Below are 24487 nucleotides of genomic sequence, written 5' to 3'. Positions count from 1 at the left end.
CAGGATTCAGAGGATACTCCCATTTAATGCTCCAAATGTGCCTTAAACACATCCAGGTGGGGCATCCCCATTTCATCAAAACAGTGGGAAATCACCCTAAAAATCCCATTTTAAATAAATTGTTGTTACTCCACCATAGCTCAAATTGAGGTTTTATGTCCCCAGAAAAACCTTGGGGTCTTTTTTTTTGGGCTTTTTGGGGAGGGGTAAGGAACTGTGTGCCTCAGTTTCCCCTCCACAGCAGAATGCAGAGGGTTCTCCCAAGAACCAAACCTGCCTTAAACACATCCAGGTGGGGCATCCCCATTTCATCCAAACAGTGGGAAAAACACCCCAAAAATCCCATTTTAATCAGATGAACGTTACTCCACAACACCCAAAATCTAGGTTTTGTGTCCCAAAAAAACCATGGTGTCTTTCTGTTGGGTTTGGGGAGGGGGCGAGGGGCTGCGTGCCTCAGTTTCCCCCGCCCCGGCGGGATGCCGGGGATGCTCCCGGGCGATGCCGCGCTGCAGAGGCGGCCGTGTGGCGGGGCTGGGTTGCGGGGACAGGGCACGGGGGGTGTCCCCCACGGGGGTGGCGGCGGCTGCTGTCGCTTTAAAGGGGCAGCCGCGGCCCCAGCTGATGCGGCGGCTCCAATCAGCGGCCCCGGGGCTCTTGGCAGCCGGAGCCGCCGCCGCTCCGCATTCCTCCGGCTTCCCAAAAGGGGCGAACATGGCGATGGGCAGGATGAGGTGAAGAGGAGGAGGAGGAGGAAAACATTGAAATAAAAATTAAAAAAAAAAAAAAAAAGAGGAAGCAAAAAGATAAAACAGAGCGAGAGGAAAATTATGAAAAGGGAGATATAAAGGAAAAGAGGGACGGGGATGCAAGCAGCGCTGGCGCGGTGATTTCCTCCCCCCCTCCTCCTCCTCCTCCTCCAAAAGGCGAAAAAAAGCAGAATTAAGGCCGCTAAAAGAAAAAAAAATAAAAGAGAAGAAAAAAAAAAAAGCCACCAAACCAGCAACCCACCCAACCCACCAATTCCTTGTTTTTTTCATGGAGAGCACAAACCCCAGGCCAGCGGAGGAGGACCGGGACTCCTCAGCGCGGAGACCTTTGCATCAAAATGGTAGAGCCTGAACCCCCCCTTCTCCATCCGCCCCCCCCTTCTCCCTTTCCCTCCTGGCTTTTATTTCCCCCTCTCCCTTCCCCTTCCTTCCTCCGGGGCTTCGCCGACTTCCCAAAGGCCTCGAAACTTGCCCCGATCCCGGCCGGGTGGATGAGGGAGGGGGAGGCCGCATGGGCGATGCTGCATCCACGCGTGAGGGGAGAGCGGAGGGGGCCCTGGATTGTTTTGGTTTTTGGTTGTTTTTTGGGGTTTTTTTTTTGGGGTGGGGGGTTTACAAAAAGCGCAGTGTTGTGCTTTGCTGGGGGGGGGGGGGGCTGCATGGGGGTCCCCCCCTCCCGCAGGGCTGGTTTTGGTGAAAATGGCATTAAAAACGCGCCCCCCCCCCATCAGCAGCTTTGGGGTGATTTAGAGGGGGATGGGGGTGCGGAAGGGCCGTGAGGAGCGGTCTGAGCCTCCCTTGGGGGTCCCTGGGAGGATCTGGGGGCACGCACACACTTTTGGAGCCCCCAGGCCCGAGGATTGGGAACGGGGGGGGGCGCAGGAGCTGCCGCTTCCTCGGCCATTCCCATTCCCCGGATGACTCCATCCTTCTGCCAATTCCTGCCCGCCTTCCCCCCCAGCTCTCCATGGCTGGTTCCCGTCGTGGGCCCCCTTTTCCCGGCGGGTCTGGGGGGGTTTGAGCGCTCCCGGAGGAGCGAGGCTGCAGGGAGGGCGCAGCATCCCCCCCCCCCCCCAAAAAGGGATTTTCCAGTGCTGCCCTTAAAAAAAAAAAAAATAATAATAACACCAGAGCTGGGGCTCTCTCCTGCAGCAGTGACCTATTTTGTCGGCCGGTGGAGTTTTTTTTTTGGGGGGGGGGTTAGTTGGAGTTGCGGAGGGCAGGGCAGAGCTGGGAAGATCCACGGGAAATCCCGCTGGGATGTGCTGGGATCGCGGCTCCTCGGAGCCTCCCCCATCCCAAAAAGTGCGGGGTTGTGGTTGCCCCAGCGCTGGCTCCGTGCCCGTCCCAACGCCCCGGGAAGCGTCCGAGTGGAATTTGGGAAAGGGGAAGAAAGTGCGAGCTTGGAAAAATAAGGAGACGATGATGGGTGGGATGGTGGGATGGGGCTCGGCACCCCCCGAGCACAAATCTGGGGTTAAAGTGGTCGGGTTTGGGATTGGGTTCACGCTGGGCAGTCACACTTGGCCTGTGAAATCCCGGCTGAAACCTTGCCTGCATCCCTTGGCAGAGGGGATGCTGAGCGGCCGGGGGGCACACCGGGGTGTTTTGGGGAGCCTTTCGTGCCCTGAGGTGGAGATGGAGACACCCAGAGCCCACCCCAGCGAGGGAGACGGGGAAAAGTTGAGAATTCAGCCTTCCTTCCACACCCTGCGAGAACCAGAGGAATATTTGCTTTACAAAGCAAAATTCCTCCTTGGAAAGACACGAAGGGATTTATTATTTTTTAATTTTTATTTTTTTTTCCCTCGATCTGTGGTGAAATCTCTCTGGGTGCAGACATTCTGCCTCCATCCAGCTGCAGAGTTTCCCTGAGGATGCTGGCTGGGCTCAGCACCGCTCCGGGGGCTTTTCCCGGGGTGGCCGGAGGGTCCCCTTTGCCACCTGGGCTTGGAATGACGGCGGAGCTTTGTTCTCCCCGGGAGGAATGAGCGGAGCGTTGGTTATCGGCAGGCGAGATAAACGGCCCTGTGTTCCTGTCTCCTGTCTGGAGCAGAGACATTGTCACCCCCCTCCACAAAAATAACCCGCTGCCGCCTTTGGAGATGGATCCTTTGGAAAAGACAGGGAGAAACGGGAGGTCGCTTGCCCGAGAGTTGATGAAATATTGGTTATTTTTAAGATGCAGATTTTTCTGTTCGTGGAAAAAATAAGGGGGGAAAAAAACCAAACAAAACAACCCAGACCTTTTGCGGATGAACTGAATGTGTCAAAAGATCAGAGGGTCTTTGAAGGTTTGGGGGGAATTGCTGATTTTCTTGTTCTCCCTCCTGGAGGAGAAAACTGAGGGCTCTCCCACACTGCTGCATTTCAGCCTTTATAGAGGGGACCTGGTGATGGCCCTGACAAAGTGACTCTCCAGGAAGAGCAAGGGATGAAGTTTTTAATTTGCTGCCACGTTTGCCTTGCCCCAAAAATGTGGGTATGCATTTGGTTTGCATCCTAGATGTCCTCTGACATTCCATGGGTCCCTGTAAAACTGGAGGAGTGGAATTTGGTGGGCAGGATGAGCTCTGTGCCTCCTGCCCCTAATTTTCCCGTATTTCTAAGGGAAAGGGGTTGTGTTGTTGGGGTGGTTTGTGCAGGGCAGGGATGGCCACACTGGGTTTCCTGCACGGGGACACACCTGAGGTCTTGTCCCCATGTCCTCTGGGGCTGCTGTCCCCTCTGCAGCCAGCTCAGTGTTCACCCACCTCTCCTGATGGTGAAAACTGGGATGCCTTTGGATATGGGGAAAGACTGGCGCAGATGTGATGGGTGGAAGACTTAATTACAACAAACTGTCTCTTTTTATTATTATTTTTATGATTACATCTTTTGCCTGGAGCCAGGGCTGCTGACACCCTGTCTGAGTTAAAGCCCTGCTCCCCGAGCTACAGGAAAAAATGGTGATAAAAATAAGGATAAAAATAATGCATGTTCATAAAAATGTTAAAGGTGTTGTGCAGGAAGGATCTGGTGCATCCATATCCTTGATCTGGGCAACTGGATCTAAAGGAAGATGGCCCATGGCTGGGAAGTTGGAATAAAATTATCTTTAGGGTCCCATCCAGCCTAAACCATTCCATGTCTGGATTAAAGGAGCTTGGCTGGGTTAGGATGGATCTGGAGATGGGACCATCCCTGGGGTCAGAGCCAGGGTTTGGAGAAATGCTCTGGGATGGAAAGTCCTGCCCAGCATGATGGGACAGGTTGAATCTTGGGTCTCTCTGGAAAGTTTGTGGCTGGGTTAGGAAATGCTGCGGTTTTAGGATTTACTGAGGGCTGAGTGTGGGACAAACCCTGCAGGTGTCACATCCCACCAGGCTGCTGATCCACCTGGAAGGTCGTGGTGGCTGCCCCAGGGATGGGCACTGTGGGGTTAGGCAGGGAATGCTGCCCTTGGATGGAAACCTCACTCAGCAGCACTTGGGAGGAGGCTTCATCCTTCCTTCCTTCCTTCCTTCCTTCCTTCCTTCCTTCCTTCCTTCCTTCCTTCCTTCCTTCCTTCCTTCCTTCCTTCCTTCCTTCCTTCCTTCCTTCCTTCCTTCCTTCCTTCCTTCCTTCCTTCCTTCCTTCCTTCCTTCCTTCCTTCCTTCCTTCCTTCCTTCCTTCCTTCCTTCCTTCCTTCCTTCCTTCCTTCCTTCCTTCCTTCCTTCCTTCCATCCTTCCATCCTTCCATCCTTCCATCCCTCCATCCTTCCATCCCTCCATCCTTTCATCCCTCCATCCTTTCATCCCTTCATCCATCCTGCTGGGGATCCCAGTCCCTTCCTGCATCCCTGGCTGCACGTGGCAGTGGGGTCCCTTGGGGTTACAATGCCTTTGGGCTCTGCACAAGCTGCCCTGCTGCACCCACCCATCCCTGCTCCTGCACCCATCCCTGCTCCCAGCACTGAATTTGGGGTTCCTGGGGGGAATCCTGTGAGCTGTGGGGGGCTCTGAGCACCGCCTGTCCTGTTCCATCCACGCCCTCCCTCAGTGGGGACATCCCTGGGTCTCTGGGGTGATGCTTCCCCCGGGCTGGGCAGTGGTCTGGAGCTGGCCCCTGGCGCAGTCCCTTGGCTGACAGCCCGGCTGGGGAGGTCAGCCTTGGGTTTTGTCCTCATTTCCTCCCTCAACCTTCCCTCTGCTTGTTTTTCTCGGGCAGGAGAGGGAGGGGACAGTGGCTTTGTGTGTGCGTGCGTGTCCCTCAGGCTCTTTTACCCCGGCAGTGACTCTGTGGGCAGTCCTGCATCCCACAGATGGAGGGCAGCATCCCATCCCATCCCATCCCATCCCATCCCATCCCATCCCATCCCATCCCATCCCATCCCATCCCATCCCATCCCATTTGTCCCATCCCATCCCATCCTGCTGCCTGCTCCAGTGCCAGCGCAGGGCTCAGGGACATCTCCATCAGCCGGGTGTCACTGGCTGTGCCAGGTGCTGGCTGTGCCCCCATGGCCTGGCTGTCCTGTCTGCCCTCAGATTTTGCCAGGGCCATGCCAGCTCTGCTGGAATCCACCAGCATCCCTTCAGGATTTAACCCCAGGCCTGGCTTTGCCCGGCTCTGGAATCACCTGCAGAGGTTTTGCACCGCGTGTTGGCTCTGACTGAGCCACGCCTCTTTCAGCCCTGACCGAGGGGACAGGGACACACAGAACGGTGCTTCCATCCAGGTTTTGGTGTCTCTGCTCTCCTGGAGGGATTGGGATTTGTCCTGGGATGAAAATAATGTGGCATTGCTGAAGCCTCTGTATTTGTGCAGCAGAGGCTGTCTGAGCAGGGGATGGGGCTTGAATTCCCACGTGTTGGGATGGGCTCCCAGGGCTTGGCACTGCCCTCACTGTGACCCTGGTGGAACAGAGGGACAGTGTCCTGGATGCCATCACGGTGGTGGCATCCCCCAGGAGCAGCATCACCTCCCTGGGATGATTTGGGGATGGGGTGTGACACTGGGGTTGATCCATCCATCCTCGGAAGTTTCACAGTTTGCAGCTCTGTGAGCAAAAGGAAAGGTGGAAAGCACCCAGAGCAGCTGATAGGGTTTAAAATTTTTTAAAAATACGAGTTAAAAAAAAAGGCACAAAGCCATTAACCCTCTGTGGGCTGTGCTGTTGGGAAGGCAGAGCCTGCTCCCAGTGGATGAAGCTTTGTGTTGCCCATCCCAGCTCATCCAGCTCCTCTCCCCATGGTGCTTCCAAAAAAACCCCAAATGAACCTTTTCCCCTTTGCAAAGGTGTCCTCTTGGTTGCAGGGAGACAGGGATGGGGGCAGGAGTAGTCCCTGTTCCATTCCAGTGGAACTGATGAGCCTGGTGCTGCTTCCTGGGAAAAGCATCCTTGAGCCAAAGCCTGTAAATGCTGCATATCATTAATAAGAAATTAGGAACAACCAAGAGGGAGGGGGAAAAAAAAAAAGCCTGTGAAGCATCTGACTGTCCCACAGCTGGACTGATGCTTTTCTTCACCCAATGTTTTTTGGGGTGCCCAACACCCCGGGATGAGCCAGGCTCAGGGAGCATCGCTGAACCCCCTTCCCCTCCCTGCTCCCTGTAGCTGCACATGGCTCTGCTTTGAGCACCCTGAAGCCTTTTAGACAACACGGGAACAAAAACCACCCCTGGGGATGGTGTCAGCAGCATCCCTCGGGCGCAGCGGGCCGGGCACATCCCGGCGGGCAGGATGCCGGCGGTGGGCGCTCGGGGCCGTGCCGGCCGGCGCCTCGCCAGGCGGGGCTGTGGCCGGGCTATTGTTTTCCCTTCCTGCTTGTTTTTCCGGACAACCCTCTCGTTATTAAATAAAAACACCCGCCGGAGGAGCGAGCAGACCCCACCCCCAGCGCGGTCCCGTGCCGAGAGCACCCACGGAGAGCTCCCCGGGGAGGGAGGGGACAGCAGAGCGGTGAAGGTAGGCGACAGCAGAGGGACAGGAGCTTTGGGATGTGCTTTAGCCCTCTGCCAGCTTCCCAGGCACGGCCGTGCTCCAAAAGGGGTGCTTGGGCAATGGGATGTGCACGGTGCAGGCAGCACTGCTGGGCTGCTGTATCTTGGTTTGGGGAGCTGTGGGGAAGCACATCATTTTGAACAAAAAAAAACCTTCTAATGGCCTCAAAACTCGGGAGAAAAGGCTGAAGGTTTCATGCAAGGGTCTGGAAGGCAGAGGGCAAGTTGTAGGAGGCCGAGGATTAAAAGCGAAAGCGCGAGTGTTTGGGGTTGTAACGATGCCCCTTTGTGTCCGGAATTTTTACAGATTTTTAATCTGTGGAAATGGGGGTTTAATGTTATTTCTTTCTTCAGCAAAAGTCAAGTTTTGACATTAAATAGTTCCAGCCCAGCTTTTTTGTCCTGAAGTGCAGCAATGTCCAAATTGAGAAGAGGGCATGAGGGACTTCTTTTTTTTGAGGAGCAAGTGCTGACATAGTATTTAGCTCCTTATTAAAGCACTTTTCTTTAATGCAATTTAATACTGAAGGTCAACTATGAATGCTTTGGTGGTTGGAAATGATACAGAAAAGCAGATTGCTTTTTTTTTTTTTTTTGTACATCTTGAGGGTGAAAAATTTAAAGAAATCCCCAAATTTTGTGCTGAATGGAAAGTGGTTCACAGGCAGCTGGTCTTGTCACCACTTAAATGTGAATTTTATGCCCTAAGACCCCTTGTCTTTGTGCTTATGTGGGAAAGAATTACTCGTGGTCCTCGATGCTGTGGTGATGAGGGCTCTAGAAATGAACAATTAATTAAATAAAGAAGAGGCTGGTGAAGGTCAGAGATGGTCTTATGGGGGATTGAAGATTTGAGTATTTAAATATATCCAGAGTGGCCCAACCTTCTGGTCCTTTGGGGAAGTGTAGAGCTGCAGGAACATTTAGGGGTCTCTCTCTCAATAGCTGCTAAGAGAAAATGCTTTTTGTCATAGTACATTGATTTAAATCCAGCAGCAAACACCTTTCAGGGCAGGTGGGCAGGTGTTGGTGGGGCTGTGTAGGGAAACTGAGGCACGTGGCGGGGTGCAGGTGGAAATGGAACTTGGGTTCCACCTCCTCTGCTGGGATTTTTGGTGGTTTGGCTGGAGAGAGCCCGCCCTGCCCCAGTGACTACCAGCACCTCCCTCTACCACCATTCCTTACTCATCCTTTCCTTCCATCCCCTTCCTTTGGGGCTCCTCCAACCCCCATCCCTCTCTCTGAGCATCCTCCCCATCCTCTGGCCGTCCTCTTGCCCAAGCAGCTGTTTTGGGACAGGACTTTGGCAGCACCACGTGAAAACTCTCTTAAAATAGAGCTGGAGGGCAGCGTCAGGGCGGGGAGGGCTGGCTGGAGGCGCCGCCGGCCCCTCGGGGTGCGCAACTCACGGCCACGCTGCTTTCTAATAATTTTTAGGGGTGTTTTCTGCGCTGATGATGCCAGAACCTTGCTTTGAGATTAGCAGTGTGTGGTGGGGCCCCGCAGTTTTGGGGTTCACCGTGGTTTGGTGCATCCAGTGAGCTGCCCAGGTGTGCAGCAGGGGATGGAGATGGGATGGGTGACCTGCTCCTGGTCCTGAACAGAGCCAGAGGGGCAGGGTGGTGATGGTGGAAAAGAGCAAAACTCGTGATTCTTTTTCCTCCTTCTTTTTTTAATATGTATTTTAATACAAGAAATATTAAAAGGGATATATATTTCAAATATTTGCGTTTTCCCAGCGCGAGAGCCCTGGATTTAACCCTGCCATTAATCCCCATTAGCCAGGCTCCTCCGCTCCGCTGGAGCTGCAGGGACGGGAGCTGCCGGAGGGGCATTTTGGGGCATTTTGGGGTCTTTTTGGGGATCTCACCCCGGCAGGCGCCTCTCGTCTCGGCCGGGGCTCTGGCTCCGGGCAAGCTCACGAAAAGCATCTGAGAGCAATAAAGAGCAAAAGGCTCCCGCTGACAAGCCCGGGCTGAAGTCACCGGCGGGACGCGGCCAAGACACGCATTGTCCTCGCCGCTGCTGGGACTGATTAGAGCCGCCTGGCAAGGAGTGCTGCTGGGTGAGGGATCAGCCCCCTTTGCCAAAAATCCTCCATCCGGAGGGCAAAAAAAGCCAGCTTTTGTTTTCCAGGCTGGCCGATGCCATCCCCAGACCCGTTTTCCCCTATTTTGCACCCATTCCTTTGTGGCTGCGCCTATGCCAAGCTTGGGGTGTCCTAAATGAGATGGATCCCCCGAGGAAAAAACTGAATTTAAGGATTTTTTTTCAAGGGAAAACCTGGCAAACAGCAAACTGCTCTGCTGAATTCCTGCTGTCTCTTCAGTTTTTGATATTTATTATATCCTTAATTATTTTCTATGTGTCTTTAGAGGGGGGCTGAAACATCCAAGATCTCACCAAAATGTTCTTGGCAGTCGTGAGAGGCTCGGGAAATGTTGAGGTGGATGGATGTTCCAGCTGGGATGCAGCATTTTGTAACTAGTACATATATAAAGAATGTTCATGTATTTATATATTTATCTATTTTTATGTATAAATAGTTTAACTATAGCTTAGTTTATAATATTATAGTTTAGTTTATATATAACAGTTTAATTATATATAAGCATGAATGTATAAAATATTGAAAATGTTAAATATATATAAATTATAGAAAGTATATAAAAATATGTGAACACCCAACCCTTTTCCTACCTCTTTGCCCTGCTCCAGGCTGCAGAGCCAAGAATTTGGAGCAGAACTGGATTTTCCATGTTTTCCCTGGGTGCCAGCACTTGCTGGGATTCTCCAGGGCTATCAGGACCATGCAAAACTGAGATCCCTATTGGTTGGACTGGTTGGTTGTGGAGCAGAAATCCAATGAAAATAAAAAAATTTGGCAGGGAGGGGGAAGAGTTTTTTTGCTTGTTGGGAAAACAGAGAAGAAAACACCCTTTTTTATTATTTAAACATTTTTGTCTGTGCGTCCTTTTGCCTTTGGCTCACCAGAAAAAAAAAAAAAAAGACAAACAGAACATGTCTTGCTGGAATTTGTGCATTGATCAAGAGTTGCTGTTTGTTCCAGAAAAAATTTGAGTTGAAAATCTCTCTTTGGAGCAGGAGGTGCAGGATAAACCTGGCAGGTTGAACCCTCTCTCTCTGCCACCATTCTGCACCATGTCCTTGGTCACATCCTACAAAGGTCAGGGAAGAGGGTGTTGTGGCCTCTGGATGTGTCTCCATCCAGGATTTGGGTGTTCAGCAAAGGAACCAGAGGGAAAGGGTGTGTCCCACCTTCTTTTAATACAGGACCCAGGATTTAGGGCATGGGATATCCCTTGGATTTGAGATGGAGCAGGCGAACTAATCCTGGGGTTCAGGTATGACCAGGAGAGGGGACGAACACCAGGGATTGTCTGGAGTGTGTGAAATACGTGGGAGTTGGATTAAATACCCAGAAAACTCAGCCTGGGGAGGGTTGGCAGAGCAGCATTCCCCAGCCTGGGGTTGCTGCTCCCTGATTTGAATTTTTCCAGGTAGTGCCTTTCCCCAGGCAATGGAAAATGAGCATTAAAAAGAGCATAAATCATGCCAATGAAAGCAGCTGTGAGTGAGCTGCTGTCGTGAGCGAGAGCACGCAGTGTAATTCAGAAATATCAGAGGATATTGGGCTTTGTGTTATTACCTGCAGGAGCAGGGAGCTATAAAATCCTAATTTCCTTTTATTTAGGGGGTTACATCTCAGCAGGTGCCTAAAATTGGCTTCCTGCTTGGGGCAAATATCCACCTGGATCTCCATCCTGGCTCAAGAGGTCAAGACATCCTGTGTGACATCTCTGAGTGAGTGTGGACCCCTGAGTCTGCCTTTGCACCTCCTCGGTGGCCATGGTGCCTCCTACCCACCTTGAAGGGACATCAGTGGGTGCTGGTGTGGCTCTGACCTGTCCTTTCACTGGGGCTTCTCCTCTTTGGTTGAGTCTCCTGGACTCAAGCTGGTGGTGGAGCTTCCTGGTGTTCCAAATCTGGGGCTGGTAGTGGAGCATTTTGGTTGACGTGTCCAGGCTGGGGCTGGTGATGGAGTGTTTTTGTTGGTATCTCCAAACCGGGGTTGGTGATGGGAGTGTTTTGATTGGTATCTCCAAACTAGGGTTGGTGATGGAGTTTCTTGGCTGGTATCTGCAAGCTGGGGTTGGTGATGGAATGTTTTGGTTGGTATCTCCAAACTGGGGCTGGTGATGGAGTGTTTTGGTTGGTATCTGCAAGCTGGGCTGGTGGTAGAACTTCATGGTTAGTATCTCCAAGCTGGGGCTGGTGACAGAATGTTTTGGTTGGCACCTCCAAGCTAGGGCTGGCAGTAGAGCTTCTCAGATGACATCTCTGACTTGGGGATGCATGGACAGGCATGGATGGCATGGCCAAAAGGGTGTTTTTGTGGGGAAAGAGCCCTGAATGATTTTGTTTCTTTCCTCCCCACAGCTGATAGTCGAAAAAACGACTGACTACCCTTCGGCTGAGTACTCCCTGGTGGAGGATGTAGCCCTCCACTTCACGTGTTTGATGGACAGACTGAACGAGCAGCGCCTCTTTCAGCCGGACCTGTGCGACGTGGACATCGTGCTGGTGCAGCACAAGAGCATCTTCCCGGCGCACAAGGGGGTCCTGGCAGCCTACAGCCAGTTCTTCCACTCCCTCTTCACCCAAAACAAGCAGCTGCAGCGCGTGGAGCTCTCTCTGGAGGCCCTCACCTCGCAGGGCCTCCAGCAGATCCTCAACTTCATCTACACCTCCAAGCTGCTCGTCAACTCCTGCAATGTGCAGGACGTGCTGAACGCGGCCGCCGTGCTGCAGATGAACAACATCGCGTCCTCCTGCCAGGACCTGCTGGACACCCGCTCGCTCAGCCTGGCCACCGACATGGCCCTGCCCGCCGAGGGCTGCGCCGGACCCCCGCCCTACTACTGCGAGATCAAGCAGGAGGTGGATGCCCCCCACCCCAAAATCTACGCCCGGGAGGGCAACGACCCCTTCTCGGTGCGGGTGGAGGATGGGACGGGCAGCGGGACGCTCCCCCCCGGCCCGGCCAAGCAGTACTACAAGGAGGAGAAGGATGGAGGTCCTGGCGCTGTCTGTAAGATGGAGGGTGAGGAGTCTGAGGAGGACCTGGACAGCCAGGGCTCCTACAACCGGGAGCAGATCATCGTGGAGGTGAACCTCAACAACCAGACCCTCAACGTCTCCAAGGGCACAGAGGGGAAGGCGGCCGCCAGCGAGGCGGCCGTGATGGGGCGGCCAGACGGGGATGGGCGCGACACGGAGGAGGACGGGGAGGAGGAGAATGAGGAAGGGGAGGAGGAGGAAGAAGAGGAGGAGGATGCGGAGGTGGGGGAAGAGGAGGAGGAGGAGCGCAGCGAGGAGGAAGATCTGGAGGAGACGACGGAGGAAGAGGATGATGATGATGAAGATGCCTCAGAGATGAAAAGGGAAAAGAGCGGGCAGCCCCGCAGGGGCAGCCGGGCATCCAAAGCCACTAAACCTGCCATGGCAACCAGGTCCCAGGAGATGGCCAAGGTGGAAGAGGAGGAGGAGGAGGAAGAAGAAGGCCAGAGGGGAAGGAAGAGAAAGAAGGAACAAGACGGCTTGGGCCAGAAGGTGAAGCTGGAGGAGAAGCAGCATTATCCATGCAAGAAGTGTCCCCGGATCTTCAACAACCGCTGGTACCTGGAGAAGCACATGAACGTCACGCACAGCCGGATGCAGATCTGCGACAAGTGCGGGAAGCGCTTCCTGCTGGAGAGCGAGCTCCTGCTGCACCACCAGACCGACTGTGAGAAGAACATCCAGGTGAGCATGGGTCCATCCAGAGCATGGGTCCATCCAGGGCATGGATCCCACCGGGGTGAACTTCCCACCAAGGGGGAAAGCCTTACGCCAAGGTGGAGCATCCCACTAGAGATGGATGTCCCACCAAGGGGGGAATTCCCCACCAGAGTGGATGGATGTGCCATCAAGGTGGGGACATCCCACCAAAGGAGGAGCATTATTGTATTTTCAGGGATCCCCGTGGCAGGGAGGAATGATGAATCTGACTCCATGTTCTCAGAAGGCTAATTCATTATTTTATGATACTATATTATATAAAAGAATACTAAACTAAACTATACTAAAGAATACAGAAAGGATACTTACAGAAGGCTAAAAAGATAATAATGAAAACTCTTGACTCTTTCCAGAGTCCCAACGCAGCTTGGCACTGGTTGGTCAATGAGACAAAACAACTCACAGCAGAATCCAATGAAACAATCACCTGTGGGTAAACAATCTTCAAACACATTCCACATGAGCAAAACACAGGAGAAGCAAATGAGATAAGAGTTGTTTTCCTTTTTCTCTGAAGCTTCTCAGCTTCCCTGGAGAAAAATCCTGGGCAAAGGGATTTTTTCAGAGAATGTGAATGTGACAGAGCATCCCACCACTGTGGGATATCCCAGTGAGGGAAGGGCATCCCAGGCACCATGGAGGTCATCCCATCCAGTTACAGCATGGAATGGGCTCGTGCTCAGATAATATTGATGTTGCAATTGGCACATGTGTAGTGGTTTTGGTTGTTAATTTGAGATTTTGAGATTAATTTGAGATATGAAATTTTTCTTCTGTATGCAAAACCAGCACAATATGGCAGTTGGGAGGGAACCTTCCTTCACCCATGACTTGTATTCAGACTCAGGAGGGTCCCAGAGTGGCCTGGAATTAGAGGATTTGTGCCAGGGGGGCTGTGGCTTCCCCTTGGGCACCTGGGTGGAAACATGGAGTTAATTTTTGAGCAGTAATTTTTGAGCAGTAATTTTTCTTTTGAGTTTATTCAGTTAATCTGGATAAAACACTGCGAGCCCTTGATGGAGACACACTCCAGCATTCCCACCCAGGCTGAACCCATTTTAGCTTAATTTGAAGATTTGCTGACAGGAGTTAAAATGGTTTTAATCTGCCTTTTGTGCTTTTTTTATGTGCATTAGCAAATTTCTGAGTGCGTTTGACATCCACGCATGGCTCAGGCTTGGTGTGGCTTTCCCCTGTGCTAATGAGATCCTGTGTTGGCAAATTGACTTTGTTAAATCACTGCAATTTTAGGGGGATAGGGAGTCACCCAATCAGAGCAGCAAACATGTATTTCTGAAGATCCCTCCAAATTCCCATCTCCTAATTCCTGAGGAGCTGTTTTACAGGATGCTGCTAATAATAATTATAAATATACCAATTTATTGAGAGCTTCTCCCATCACCCTTCCCACCAGCGACCAGATTTTGAATGATCTCACAGCTCTCCTTGATGAAGGTAACACAACCCAAGTGCTACTGGAGCCCTTCACTGATGGCATCCCAAATAAAACAGGGAATGAGGCAGATCTTGGCAAGCAGGGAACACAGAAGCAGGAACAGTCTTGGCTCATAGGTGAAGCAGTCACCCTTTGCTGCATCCTTCTGGCAAATTCACAGCTTTGAAGTTGCTTTTTTTGGATGTTTTTTTCTTGTATAGTGACCTCCTTCTGCAGAAAAAGGGATAATTGTCTCCCACTTAATTAAGCATTTTTAATTTTGCAAAAAGCCAAATCCTCTCCATTTGCTCTGATAATATTTAATAACTTTATTAACATCCCATGGAATTATGTCTGGATGGAAAAGGAATTTTTTTCAGCACTCTACCTATAACAGTTTTTATTTCTTGTGTTTTAATCAGATCCGTGGAGGGACTATCCATCTTTTCCCAGTTTGGTCTGCTGCTTTTTTTCCCTCTTTCGTCCCCAAATTTCATCCATAAAGCTTTAGGATTTAAGAACCATCCTGCTCCCTGTGTTCATTCCCCATCTCCATAATGTGCATCCTACCTCTACCACCTGAAAAATGATTCATCCTTTGCTTTATTGAGTTGTCCCTCAAACTCTTTTTATTGCCAGCTTCGGTATGGTTTTCCTTTTAACCTGCAAGAATTTATATCCTCATTTTTTCCCCTCATTTGGACATTATTTCCATATTTTTTGAGTGATGATTTTCAGCAGTGAGTGAGGACACAGAGCTCAGCCCTCCAGAGTGTTTGGTTCGAGCCCTGAGGGTTTTTCTACCTCTGCTGCTTTCCCTCTACCTTTCATTTTGAAATTCCCCTGCCTCTTTCATTTTAAGTGGAGAAAATGGATATTGATGTGTCTTTGATATCAGGTTCTAGTCCTGAGTTTGCCCTTAAATATCCCTTAATACACATATAAAGCTGTTCTGATCCATGGAAATTCATACATGGGAACAGTAGGACTTGGAGGACTGCTTTTGTTGACATTTGAGCATGGCAAGATGAAGATGATGAGGCTTGGGAATGGCTCTGTGACCCTAATTTTTTCCTTTGGGGGCACCTAAATATAAATACATATGGAAAAATACAGTGACTTCAGAGCATAATTATGGCCCCCCGGGGCAGAAGCCCAGCGGGGAGGCCGGTTGTCCAGGATAGCTCAACGAGGGTCCAGGATCGCCCAGCGGGGGGTTCAGGCAGCCCAGGCAGCTATAGTGATTTGCAGTCAGCTCTTTAGTGATTTCAGCTCTTTTAGCTCGCCTGGGGCCGTCACCCTGGGTATCGCCGCAGCAGACGCAGAGAGAGAGAGAGCAGCGCTGTGTGGGTTCCGCAGGGTTCTTTTATTGGGGTCTCCGCGAAGGTTCCAGTGACAGCTCTCCTCTGCCGAACCGGGCAGAGCTAGGGGTTTTTATACCTTATAGGGGGATTGAAAACTGTCCAATAGTAAGGGTCAGGGGAAAGTGACCTATGAGTCTACAGAGAGATAACAGGGTCCGAAAGGCGGAAGAGAGGGGCTTCTAAAAACCTTAGTCATGCTGACTTTGGTATTTCCTAGCTCAGGCCTCTGTTCTCCAAGGCCTTGCAGGCCTTGTGCCTGCTACACATAATGGTGTGTTTTCCATGGTATCACATCAAAATTTGGTTGAGGCACATCAAGGAGCATCTGTTCCCCTGGGAAGGAGGAGAAGTGGAGGAATCCCTTCCCAAGTTCACTGGTACAATTCAGCCACGTTGTTGCAAGATGCCTTCAAGGAATTAATTATTTTCTCAACAAATCTGCAAGGAGAGAAGGGATGGTTTTATCCCTGTTGACCAAGAGGAACGTGAGCCATGGAAAGGTAAAGGGGAAGGAGTTGACCCTTGGCTCCTGGCATGATTTCCTTGGTGGATATCCCTCTCCTGTGTTCCCCTGAGCACTGAACTGGTCTCACATGCTTCCAAGAGGTCTCACACAGAAGTTGGAGCTTTTCCTGGGAACTTCCAGAGCAACATTGAACTCGTTGGAGCTGAAGTGATTCTCTACCTTAATTTTTTGGGGAAGATGTTGCATGTCACATTGTCCTCCTTGTGCTGATGTTGGTTTGGGTCCATTTTGGTGCTTTTGAATATCATGGAGTCATAGATCTATTTGGAAAACCAATTTAGTGGTGAAGTATCCATAGTATCTGCTGAAGACTGAAGTTGTACTGCCCTGGATAGGGATTCTCCTTCTTTCCATAATTTTTGCAAGTTTCCAGTGCACAGAGGGTTGGGTTATTTTATATAAGATCTTCATTTAGGAATAAAATTCCCAGCTGGGAATATCCAAGTCCTGGTACAGCCATTGATGAAGATTCCACATCCTTCCCTAGAAGGTCATTGGCCCTTGCTCATCCCATGGATAGAAATACAAAGTTTGGAGGTTTTGAAGTGACAAGGTCTGTATCAGACTTGCTGGTAGTTATGATTTTTGATACCAGCTGTAGCTTTCACCGTGATGTTCCCTTTCCATGGATGAAGCTGCTTCCCTGACCCCCTCCTGTGTCCTTGCAGTGCGTGACGTGCGGGAAGGGGTTCAAGAAGCTCTGGTCTCTCCACGAGCACAACAAGATCGTCCATGGCTATGCAGAGAAGAAGTTCTCCTGCGAGATCTGCGAGAAGAAGTTCTACACCATGGCCCACGTGCGCAAACACATGGTTGGTGAGTGTGGGAGGCACCACGGGGAGATCTTGTTGGGGGTGTTGGTCCATCAGTTTGGCAATGGAAGGTGTTTTCTGTTGCTGTCATGTTGTCTTACTCTTGGGTGAGCTTTCTCACATCTCCATCTTGAAATTTGGCCTGATATTCAATGGTGAACCAATGTCTGCTCAGTGCTGGGTTTGGATGTGATGCTGGGGAATCCCATTCATTTTATTGATTAGAAGTGATCAGAGAAAGGTTTGAAGTGTAACCAGTGTAAAAGGACCAGACCACACCAGTGCTGGGCTTTGAAAAGCAAATTCTATGTGACAGCAGTGGTTGGGTTCCTGGGCCTTGGAGCCACCAAAGAGATCAAAAAGAATGGGGATTTGGAAAGGAGATGCTTGAAACTTTGCTGCCATTTATCTTCCAGAGATTCTTTGGGTTTGCTGGGGTTGGGCACTGGGAGCCAGAGCTGGGGTGTGGGGAGATGGATGGTGGAGGTGTTTGGAGGCTGCTGACCTGCCCCTGTACCCCCCAGCACACACCAAGGACATGCCCTTCACCTGTGAGACCTGCGGGAAGTCCTTCAAGCGCAGCATGTCCCTCAAGGTCCACTCGCTCCAGCACTCCGGGGAAAAGCCTTTCAAATGTGAGGTGAGGCAGAAACACTGATCTGGGGAGAGATCTTCCACTCCCTGGGGCTTCCGCTGTGCTGCGTGCCACCGCAGCTGTAGGGGATGATCCCACGCTTTTCCAAACTTTGCATCACCTCCTGGTTTGAGAGTTCCACCAGCTTTATGATGAAACTTGTTCTATGCCAGGATCTGTCCCGACAGATTGCCTGGACTTTGCACCCACCCAGCCTGCAAACCTGGCTGGGTATGTCCCAAAAATCCTGTTTTGGGGGGGTTTCTTGGGGGTAAAAACCAGGATTTCCTTGCTGCTGGTGATTTGAGGGAAATGTGGGAATATTTTGGGTGCTCATCAACAACTCCTTGCCCCCACAGAATTGCAACGAGCGCTTCCAGTACAAGTACCAGCTGCGCTCCCACATGAGCATCCACATTGGCCACAAGCAGTTCATGTGCCAGTGGTGTGGCAAGGACTTCAACATGAAGCAGTACTTTGATGAGCACATGAAGACGCACACGGGTGAGACCCGCCCCTTGCCTGGCACCAGATCCCTGCAGTCAGGCTCTCCCTGGAAAGAGTGATGGGATGGGGGTAACATTTTTGGGTGGGTGGCAGGATGGAGTTTTGGGAAGCACTAATAAGGCTCCAGTCAACTCATTCAGCAAGACTTTTGGAAAGGCTTGCAATGGTTCATGATCTCTGAGCTGGACACAGGAGAAATACCAACAAGGTCTTCTCAAGAGGTCAAAACAACACAAAGGTTTGCTGGCAAACTTGAGGAAAATCAGGGAGCTTTGGCAAAAGGTTTAGTACAGCATTCAGCCAACAAAAAACACTTCTCACAGCATTAAACTTGGCCCATTCAGCTTAGCAAACTTTAAACACGTTTGATGTTGAGGTACTCAGAATATTCCATGGAGAGAGTATTAGAAGAAGAAGAAAGAGAGAAAGACAGGAAAGATACAGAAAAGCACAAATAGGTAGCACATATAGGTAGTTGGTAGTAGAAGCTACCAACTCCTGGTAGACAGAACTTCCAAGAAAAAGGGAGGGTCTAGATGAACGTGATGGCATGGTGTTTAACTTTAAATACCCCTTGGTCCTCAAAGGCCTTTCTCCCACATGGAACTTCTGGTCATTTGGCCCTCAGGAGGTGGATTAGGGGAGAGTGGAGCATTGCCTCCTCGTGTGCCATGACTGATAGACACTGCCAGGCTGGGATGCAGGCTCGGGCTGGGATGTGGGGCTGTTCACTGCCTCAAGAGGCCAAAGCACACACATGCACCCCAAAATATCTCAGGACATGAAATCTTCCCAGTCTCTGAAGAGACTAACCAGCAGCTTCTCTTCTCCCACCCTCAGGGGAGAAGCCCTACATCTGTGAGATCTGCGGGAAGAGCTTCACCAGCCGCCCCAACATGAAGCGGCACCGCCGGACCCACACCGGGGAGAAGCCGTACCCCTGCGACGTCTGCGGCCAGCGCTTCCGCTTCTCCAACATGCTCAAGGCCCACAAGGAGAAATGTTTCCGCGTCAGCAACCCCTTGGCTTCGGACACGGCCGTCCCCCAGCCCGCCACCAGCCCGGCTCCGCTGCCCCCCGGCCCCGGCGTCTCCCCCCTGCCCCTGCCGCTGCTCCATCCTCTTCCACAGACCCTCCCTCCTCCTCCTCACCTACCACCACCCCCTCCCCTGTTTCCCGCGGGGAGGATAAATTCCAACAACAATTAGGTGCCCCACCCCTACCCCGGCCATGCGCCTGCACGGACTGCTCTGCCCTTCGGGAACGCCTTTCCCCTGGGGAGCCGAGGCTTTGCTTGCTCTCTATACCCCCTTCCTCCTCATTTTGGGGTTGTTTTGGGTTTTTATTGCTTTTTCTCACCCGTCATTCTCCGCAGAGAGGGGGAGCAGGAAGAAACCCCCCCACACACCCCCGAGGAGGGTGGGTGTTGTGGGGGAAACCGCCGTCCGTCCATAAGGGTGTAGGTAAAAGGTGTCACTCTCAGTTTCATCTTCCCACACGCTGGCATCACCTTCCTGCTGGGATGCTGGTGAGGCTGGGAGGAGCAGGATATCCGGGCTTGAGCTTGCTGGCCGGTGCATCAATATTTTTGAAGCCGAATTCTAGTTAGTGGTGCTTGAATCCCTGTACTGTAAAGCTGGTCTTTCAAGTCAGGCTCTTCACCCACGGGGTTGAAAGGTGGGCACCCCAGGGGAGCCTGCCACTGCCAGCCCCAGTGGCCCGTGGCAAGCGAGCAGATGTCCCAGTTGGAAAGCCATGAGCACGCTCTCGTTAGCAGCCCTCCACACGTCTTCCTTCCCTACAACAGGTTTTCCTCCTCCACAGGCAAAAGCACAAACACCCACCTTGCATCTCGGGGCATCTGCAACTCGCTGTCGGTTCAGTTCCGGGGTGCCCTGAGGGAGCTGGGTTCTGGTGTGCCCTTTCTGCTGATCCCAGCAGGAGCTGGGCTCCTGGGGATGCTCTGGAGTCAGGGAGCTGTTCCTGGGAGAGCTCAGGTACCTTTGGGAGCGGCAGGAGGGTAGCCTGGGACAGAGGAGCAGGACGCTTCTGTTTCTCGGCAGAATCGGCCCAGAATAGTGCCTTAACAATCTGAACAAACCCCTGAGGGATGGGTGAGCTCCAGGTTGGTCCCACTGCAAGGTTCAGAGCTAAAGCAGGACCATGGCGATGATGATGTCCCAGTCTCCAGTTTGTTGCCTGCTTTGCTCTCCCAAGCTTCACTTCCCCTTGTGGTGCTGGCATCCGTTGCTCTGTCCTGGTTTGGGGGGACCAGAGGGGACCAGTGAGGGTTGTGGTTGTTTTGGTGATGCCCTGTGATGTTGCTTAGTGCTTGTTGAAGATGTTGAAGTCGAGCTGGTCTTTGGTTTCACTTACAAATAATATGGCTGGCTTCATGCTGAGGAGGAGGAGAAGGGGAAGGCTTTGCTGTCACCTTTTTTGTTGTGCACTGGGGTCCCAGCAGGGTCTCTCACTGCTGTGCTCTGCCCCCAGGGTGCCATGCATTGTCCTGACCATGGCTGTGTGGTCCCTGCCAGGGGAAGTGTCCCCTGTGGAGTCTGAGAGTACCCAGCACAGGCAGAGAAGGGCTGGCAAGAGGTGGGGGGTGTTCCAGCTATCTTGTGCTTCTGAAGCCTGTGTGGGTCAGGTCATGGAGGAGGTGGTGGAAGCACTGTTGGTAGGCAAGAAGGAAAGAGGTCACTGAGTGGGCTGCAGGAACCTTTTGTCATATGCAGCTTGTGCTGGGTGACTGCAGAGTGCTGGGGACAGGGAGCCACATCTGCCTCTGTGGAAAGCCTTGGTGCTTCGTCACCTGGACCAAATCAGCAAAGCAACTGGGCAGCACTGAGGCTGTCCCTGCAGAGATGGGAGGATTCAGACACATGCTCAGGGGCTTTGCTGACTGGGGACATGCAGGAGCCTGACAGGGACAGGACCAGGGAGCATCTGCTGTTCTCCCGAGTGCTCTTTGAGGTGTCTGGTGTCACCTCCTGCTGAGTGGTGCCCCACTGGTGCCCGGCATCTTGGGAAAGCTGACTGATGTTAGCATTTTGGGGCCACAAAGTCCTTTTCATCTTCATGTTGGCTGGGATCCTGTGGATCCCCAGCGTGGCTCTCAGTACCAGTGAACTCACCCCCATCTCCATCTACTCCAAGAACGAGGAGGTTGCTATGGTAGAGCTGCCTCACCTTATTGACCTTCTCAGGTGGGTTCCAAAGGCTTCTCTGCTGCCCCCCTCCATGATCCTGGGGCTCGTTGGGGTGGAGCAAAGCCTCAAACACACCTGTGAGGGATGAGGGCTCTTGGGGCCATTGCCTGTCTGAAGGGACCATGACCCATACTGGAAGGTGTTTGCTTTGGAGAAGCATTCAGTGAAACCTGTGGAGGTGCTGGAGTGGTCCTTGCTGTCTCCTCCTCTGCTGCCTCCCAGATCCCATCCCCTTGGGCTTCCTTGTGCTTCTTTCCCCTGATGTTCAGCCTTGAGACAGGATGGGAGCACTGTGCCCTTATTTTATGATCATCTGTCATGGAGCCCATCAGCTGATAGGCTTCCCCCAATGTAAACGTCCATGCCAACATTGTGCTCCCTGATTCCACTCTCCTGGAGGTGGCTTTCCCTGTTCCCATCCCAGTTCATCCTCTCCCAGTGAGGACCTGCCCCCCTTGGACATCTCTGTGAGATGAGAGCGCTTCCTTGAGGCTGGAAGCCCAGTGGAGAGCCCAGTGACTGATCCCAGCCACACCAATCCCCTTCGAGAGCCTGCTCCTAGAGCCACTTGGAGACGTCGAGATGTGACCATGCACACAGCACTTTGGAGAACCAGATCCCTGCTGCTCCCTCCCCTCTCCAAGGCCTGGCTAGTTCCCAGGAGTCCTACAAAGCCTCTGAGCCCTTCTGTCTACACCCTGACTCAGCCCCAGTTGTGTCTCCATGTCTGGTTTTCGTTCATGTACTGAGAGCTCAGACGAGTCGCTCCCGCAGTGCCTCGTCCATCCCGGACCCGTCCCGGCCGGCGCTGTTGCACCCCTCGGGGTTAGACAGGGCAGCAGGCAGGAGAGTTGGGTCTGTTGTTTTCAAGCTTTTTATGTTTTACTTCAATTTTTTTAATTTTTTTTTTTAACTCTTGCACCTTAATCTCTCACATCCCTTCTTTGACAGACCGCGAGGGTGGAGAGGGGCTTGATTTCCATTACGCAGTTCCTGATTACGCCGTAGCGCAACCTTCAGCTGACAGCTCTTCCCACACACCTAAACCCCAGACCTGTCTGGGTCGGAATTTTTTTTTTTTCCCCCCCACTCCACCCTTCATTTGAACTTTGGGGAGGGAGGGGATCATGTGGGGAGGGTCACTTTTGGTTTATATATCCCAGGAGCCTGGTAGCACAGACCAGTTCGCCTCACGTATCCATGAGGCACAGCTGGCCCTTCGGACCACAGCCATAACCCTGGCGCGGTGGGAAGGTGATGGATGGATGGACGGATGGGTGGGAATGGCTGTGACAGTGCAATAGAGACGAGCATCCGCTGCTAGACAACTCCTCTGAGGTGACTCTTGGTTTGCCCGAAGTCGGGAGGGAAGGACAGACGGACAGACGCCCTTTGTTCACACGGACGGCGAGAGCTTCCCCACACGCAGCCCTGCCTAGAGACACGGAACCACGACGGGAGTTGGGTTGAACTTACAAAGGAGGAAAATAATAATTTTTTTAAAAAAGGAGAAAAAAAAGATAGGAATAAGAACAACCTCTGTAGCATGGAACTTGAAGGAATGAATGAAACCCCAAGCACTTGCCTCAAAACTAGTTTCTCATGCCTGGTGTTTGGCTCTGAATTATTTTACGGCATTCAGTATCAGTTGCCCAAACATGCCAAGTTAAGAGTGTATTGGTGGCTCTACAAGTGTGAACAAACTAAACGAAGCACTTTATTCTGTATAGATTAAGGGAAGGCGGGGAGGGGAGGAGAAGCTTGGATGCTTTTCGGAAGCGTCTTAAGTAATGTTCTAGGAAATGTATTATTATTATTATTATTACTTTTTTTTTTATGACCATGTGTAATCAATATATGTTTATCTTTAACTCCAAGTACAGCAGTTACTCTCTTTGGGATGGTGTGAGGAGGGGGAGGCTGAGATGGTTGGATTACTCCATCCCCGTGGGGCCAGCTGAGGCAAGTCATTGTCTACCGCAGGAACGGGCGAGTCTTGCTTCGTCGATGGTCCCGTTGGCCAATGTCCAGGAGGTCCCAAGAGGTTCATCAAAGCCACCTCCCAGGGCACAACTCCCAGTCAGACATGCCCATCCCGAGCCATCTTCTGCCTGGGGGTGCTGGGGCTGCTCTCTGCGCCGCCCACGAGCGCTGCAAGTCACGGTAGGGAGGCTGGTTTGGGGTGTCCCTCGAGGCCAGGTCCTTGGCCATGCTTTGAAATCTGCTTTTGGCCTCTCACCAAGGCACGTTGGGGCTCACTGAGCTCTGAAATTGGTGAGAGGTCAGAACTGGGCCTTTCCACTGCGTTCTCCCAGTCTGGAAGTGTTATGACTGTTACCAAAGAGGTTGCAAGTGGAAGGACTGAATCAATAAACGATTTGTCTTTTATAAAAGAAAACCAAAAGCTCCACCACTTTCTTTTGTTACCTTAATTTTGCTTTATCTTTTTCTTCCCTCCTCCTTTTTTTTTTTCCTCAGTTTTCTTTTAAAAGGGTTTTTTTCAGGCAACAGTGTGAGCAGTCAGAGATGGGGAGGATGAGGAATCCTGTGGAATGTTGACTGCTGCCACTGCTTCGCATGTACAGGCTCTGTGTTGGGTTTGGTGGGAGGTGTGTGAGTGTGTGTGAGACAACTTGACTGCTGTGGGGCCAACAAAAACAGAGCTCTTCAGGGAAGGGTGATGAGTGGATAGATGAAGGAATTCAGTGCTTACAGCCCTGGGGTAAGGACTGAGCACCTGGTCCTACTGGCTCCATCAGGTTGGTGTGAACTCTTGAGTAGGGGCTCTCTGATCTCTGTTGGCAGTGGAGAAACCAAGGAGCACAACCAAAAGCACCCAGTGCCTTTATTAATTTAAAATGGAGGAGGGGGAACCTCGCCAACTATCAGCAAGGATATTGGGAAGATAGTGGAAGAAGAGATGGTTTTCCCTCAGCCTTTGGATGTAGTCTTTGCCATGTCATTATCTATAGGGGGCCACTGAAGCTGTTGCGTCTGAGCCAGGAAAACACCAGGCAGCAGGGAAGAGTGATGTCTCTCTGAGCATTCCTGGTGGCATTTCTTATCTCTGATGGCCTTTAAGCTGACATGGCCTCTTGGAGTTGTGGAGGAACATCCCCAGGCCACACCTTCACTTGGTGATGCCCAACTTGGCCTCCTTCCTCGGACCAGCATGTGCTGAGATTTGCCTCTTGTTGCTCAAGCAGTGGGATATTTCAAGTTCTGGATATTTTCATACAACAGCTATTTTTCCTTTTATAATTTTCTGACCTGTGCCAGTGGTGGCTTCTTCACAGCTCTGTAATGGATGTGAATCACCCATGAGCACTGAACTCCAGTTTATTTGAAACATCTTGTGCCTTTATCAGGGCCCACATCACAACAACTCAAAGGTCAGCAACAT

General features: G+C 51.7%; 1 protein-coding gene and 1 long non-coding RNA gene across 3 annotated transcripts; one reads left to right on the top strand and one right to left on the bottom strand.

The window, feature by feature from the left end:
* Nucleotides 1-602: 602 nt before the first annotated feature.
* Nucleotides 603-22961, top strand: ZBTB47 (zinc finger and BTB domain containing 47). Of its 2 annotated transcripts, none has more exons than XM_064417921.1 (6): nt 603-1111; nt 11197-12561; nt 16591-16738; nt 17259-17374; nt 17728-17872; nt 18716-22961. In XM_064417921.1, the coding sequence occupies exons 1-6, from the start codon at nt 1109-1111 to the stop codon at nt 19081-19083; spliced, it is 2145 nt and encodes a 714-aa protein (XP_064273991.1). In that variant the 5' UTR covers nt 603-1108; the 3' UTR covers nt 19084-22961. The 2 variants fall into 2 exon arrangements, with proteins under 2 accessions (XP_064273991.1, XP_064274080.1); XM_064418010.1 differs by lacking the exon at nt 603-1111 and adding an exon at nt 9907-10560.
* Nucleotides 9760-11176, bottom strand: LOC135299284 (uncharacterized). The gene is made up of 2 exons (XR_010361296.1): nt 10624-11176; nt 9760-9914 (listed from the first exon to the last, which is right to left on the bottom strand). It is a non-coding gene; the product is annotated as an uncharacterized LOC135299284 (long non-coding RNA).
* Nucleotides 22962-24487: the final 1526 nt, after the last annotated feature.

This window comes from Passer domesticus, chromosome 1, assembly GCF_036417665.1.
Source record: "Passer domesticus isolate bPasDom1 chromosome 1, bPasDom1.hap1, whole genome shotgun sequence".
In the NCBI taxonomy this organism is placed as follows: domain Eukaryota; kingdom Metazoa; phylum Chordata; class Aves; order Passeriformes; family Passeridae; genus Passer; species Passer domesticus.
This window is presented reverse-complemented; position numbering and strand designations above follow the sequence as displayed.

Bases quoted from the DNA above. Each gene is read 5' to 3' on its own strand.
- ZBTB47 (XM_064417921.1), top strand. The intron at 17,375-17,727 runs GTGAGGCAGAAA...TTGCCCCCACAG, and splicing joins AAAAGCCTTTCAAATGTGAG to AATTGCAACGAGCGCTTCCA. The intron at 17,873-18,715 runs GTGAGACCCGCC...TCCCACCCTCAG, and splicing joins GCACATGAAGACGCACACGG to GGGAGAAGCCCTACATCTGT.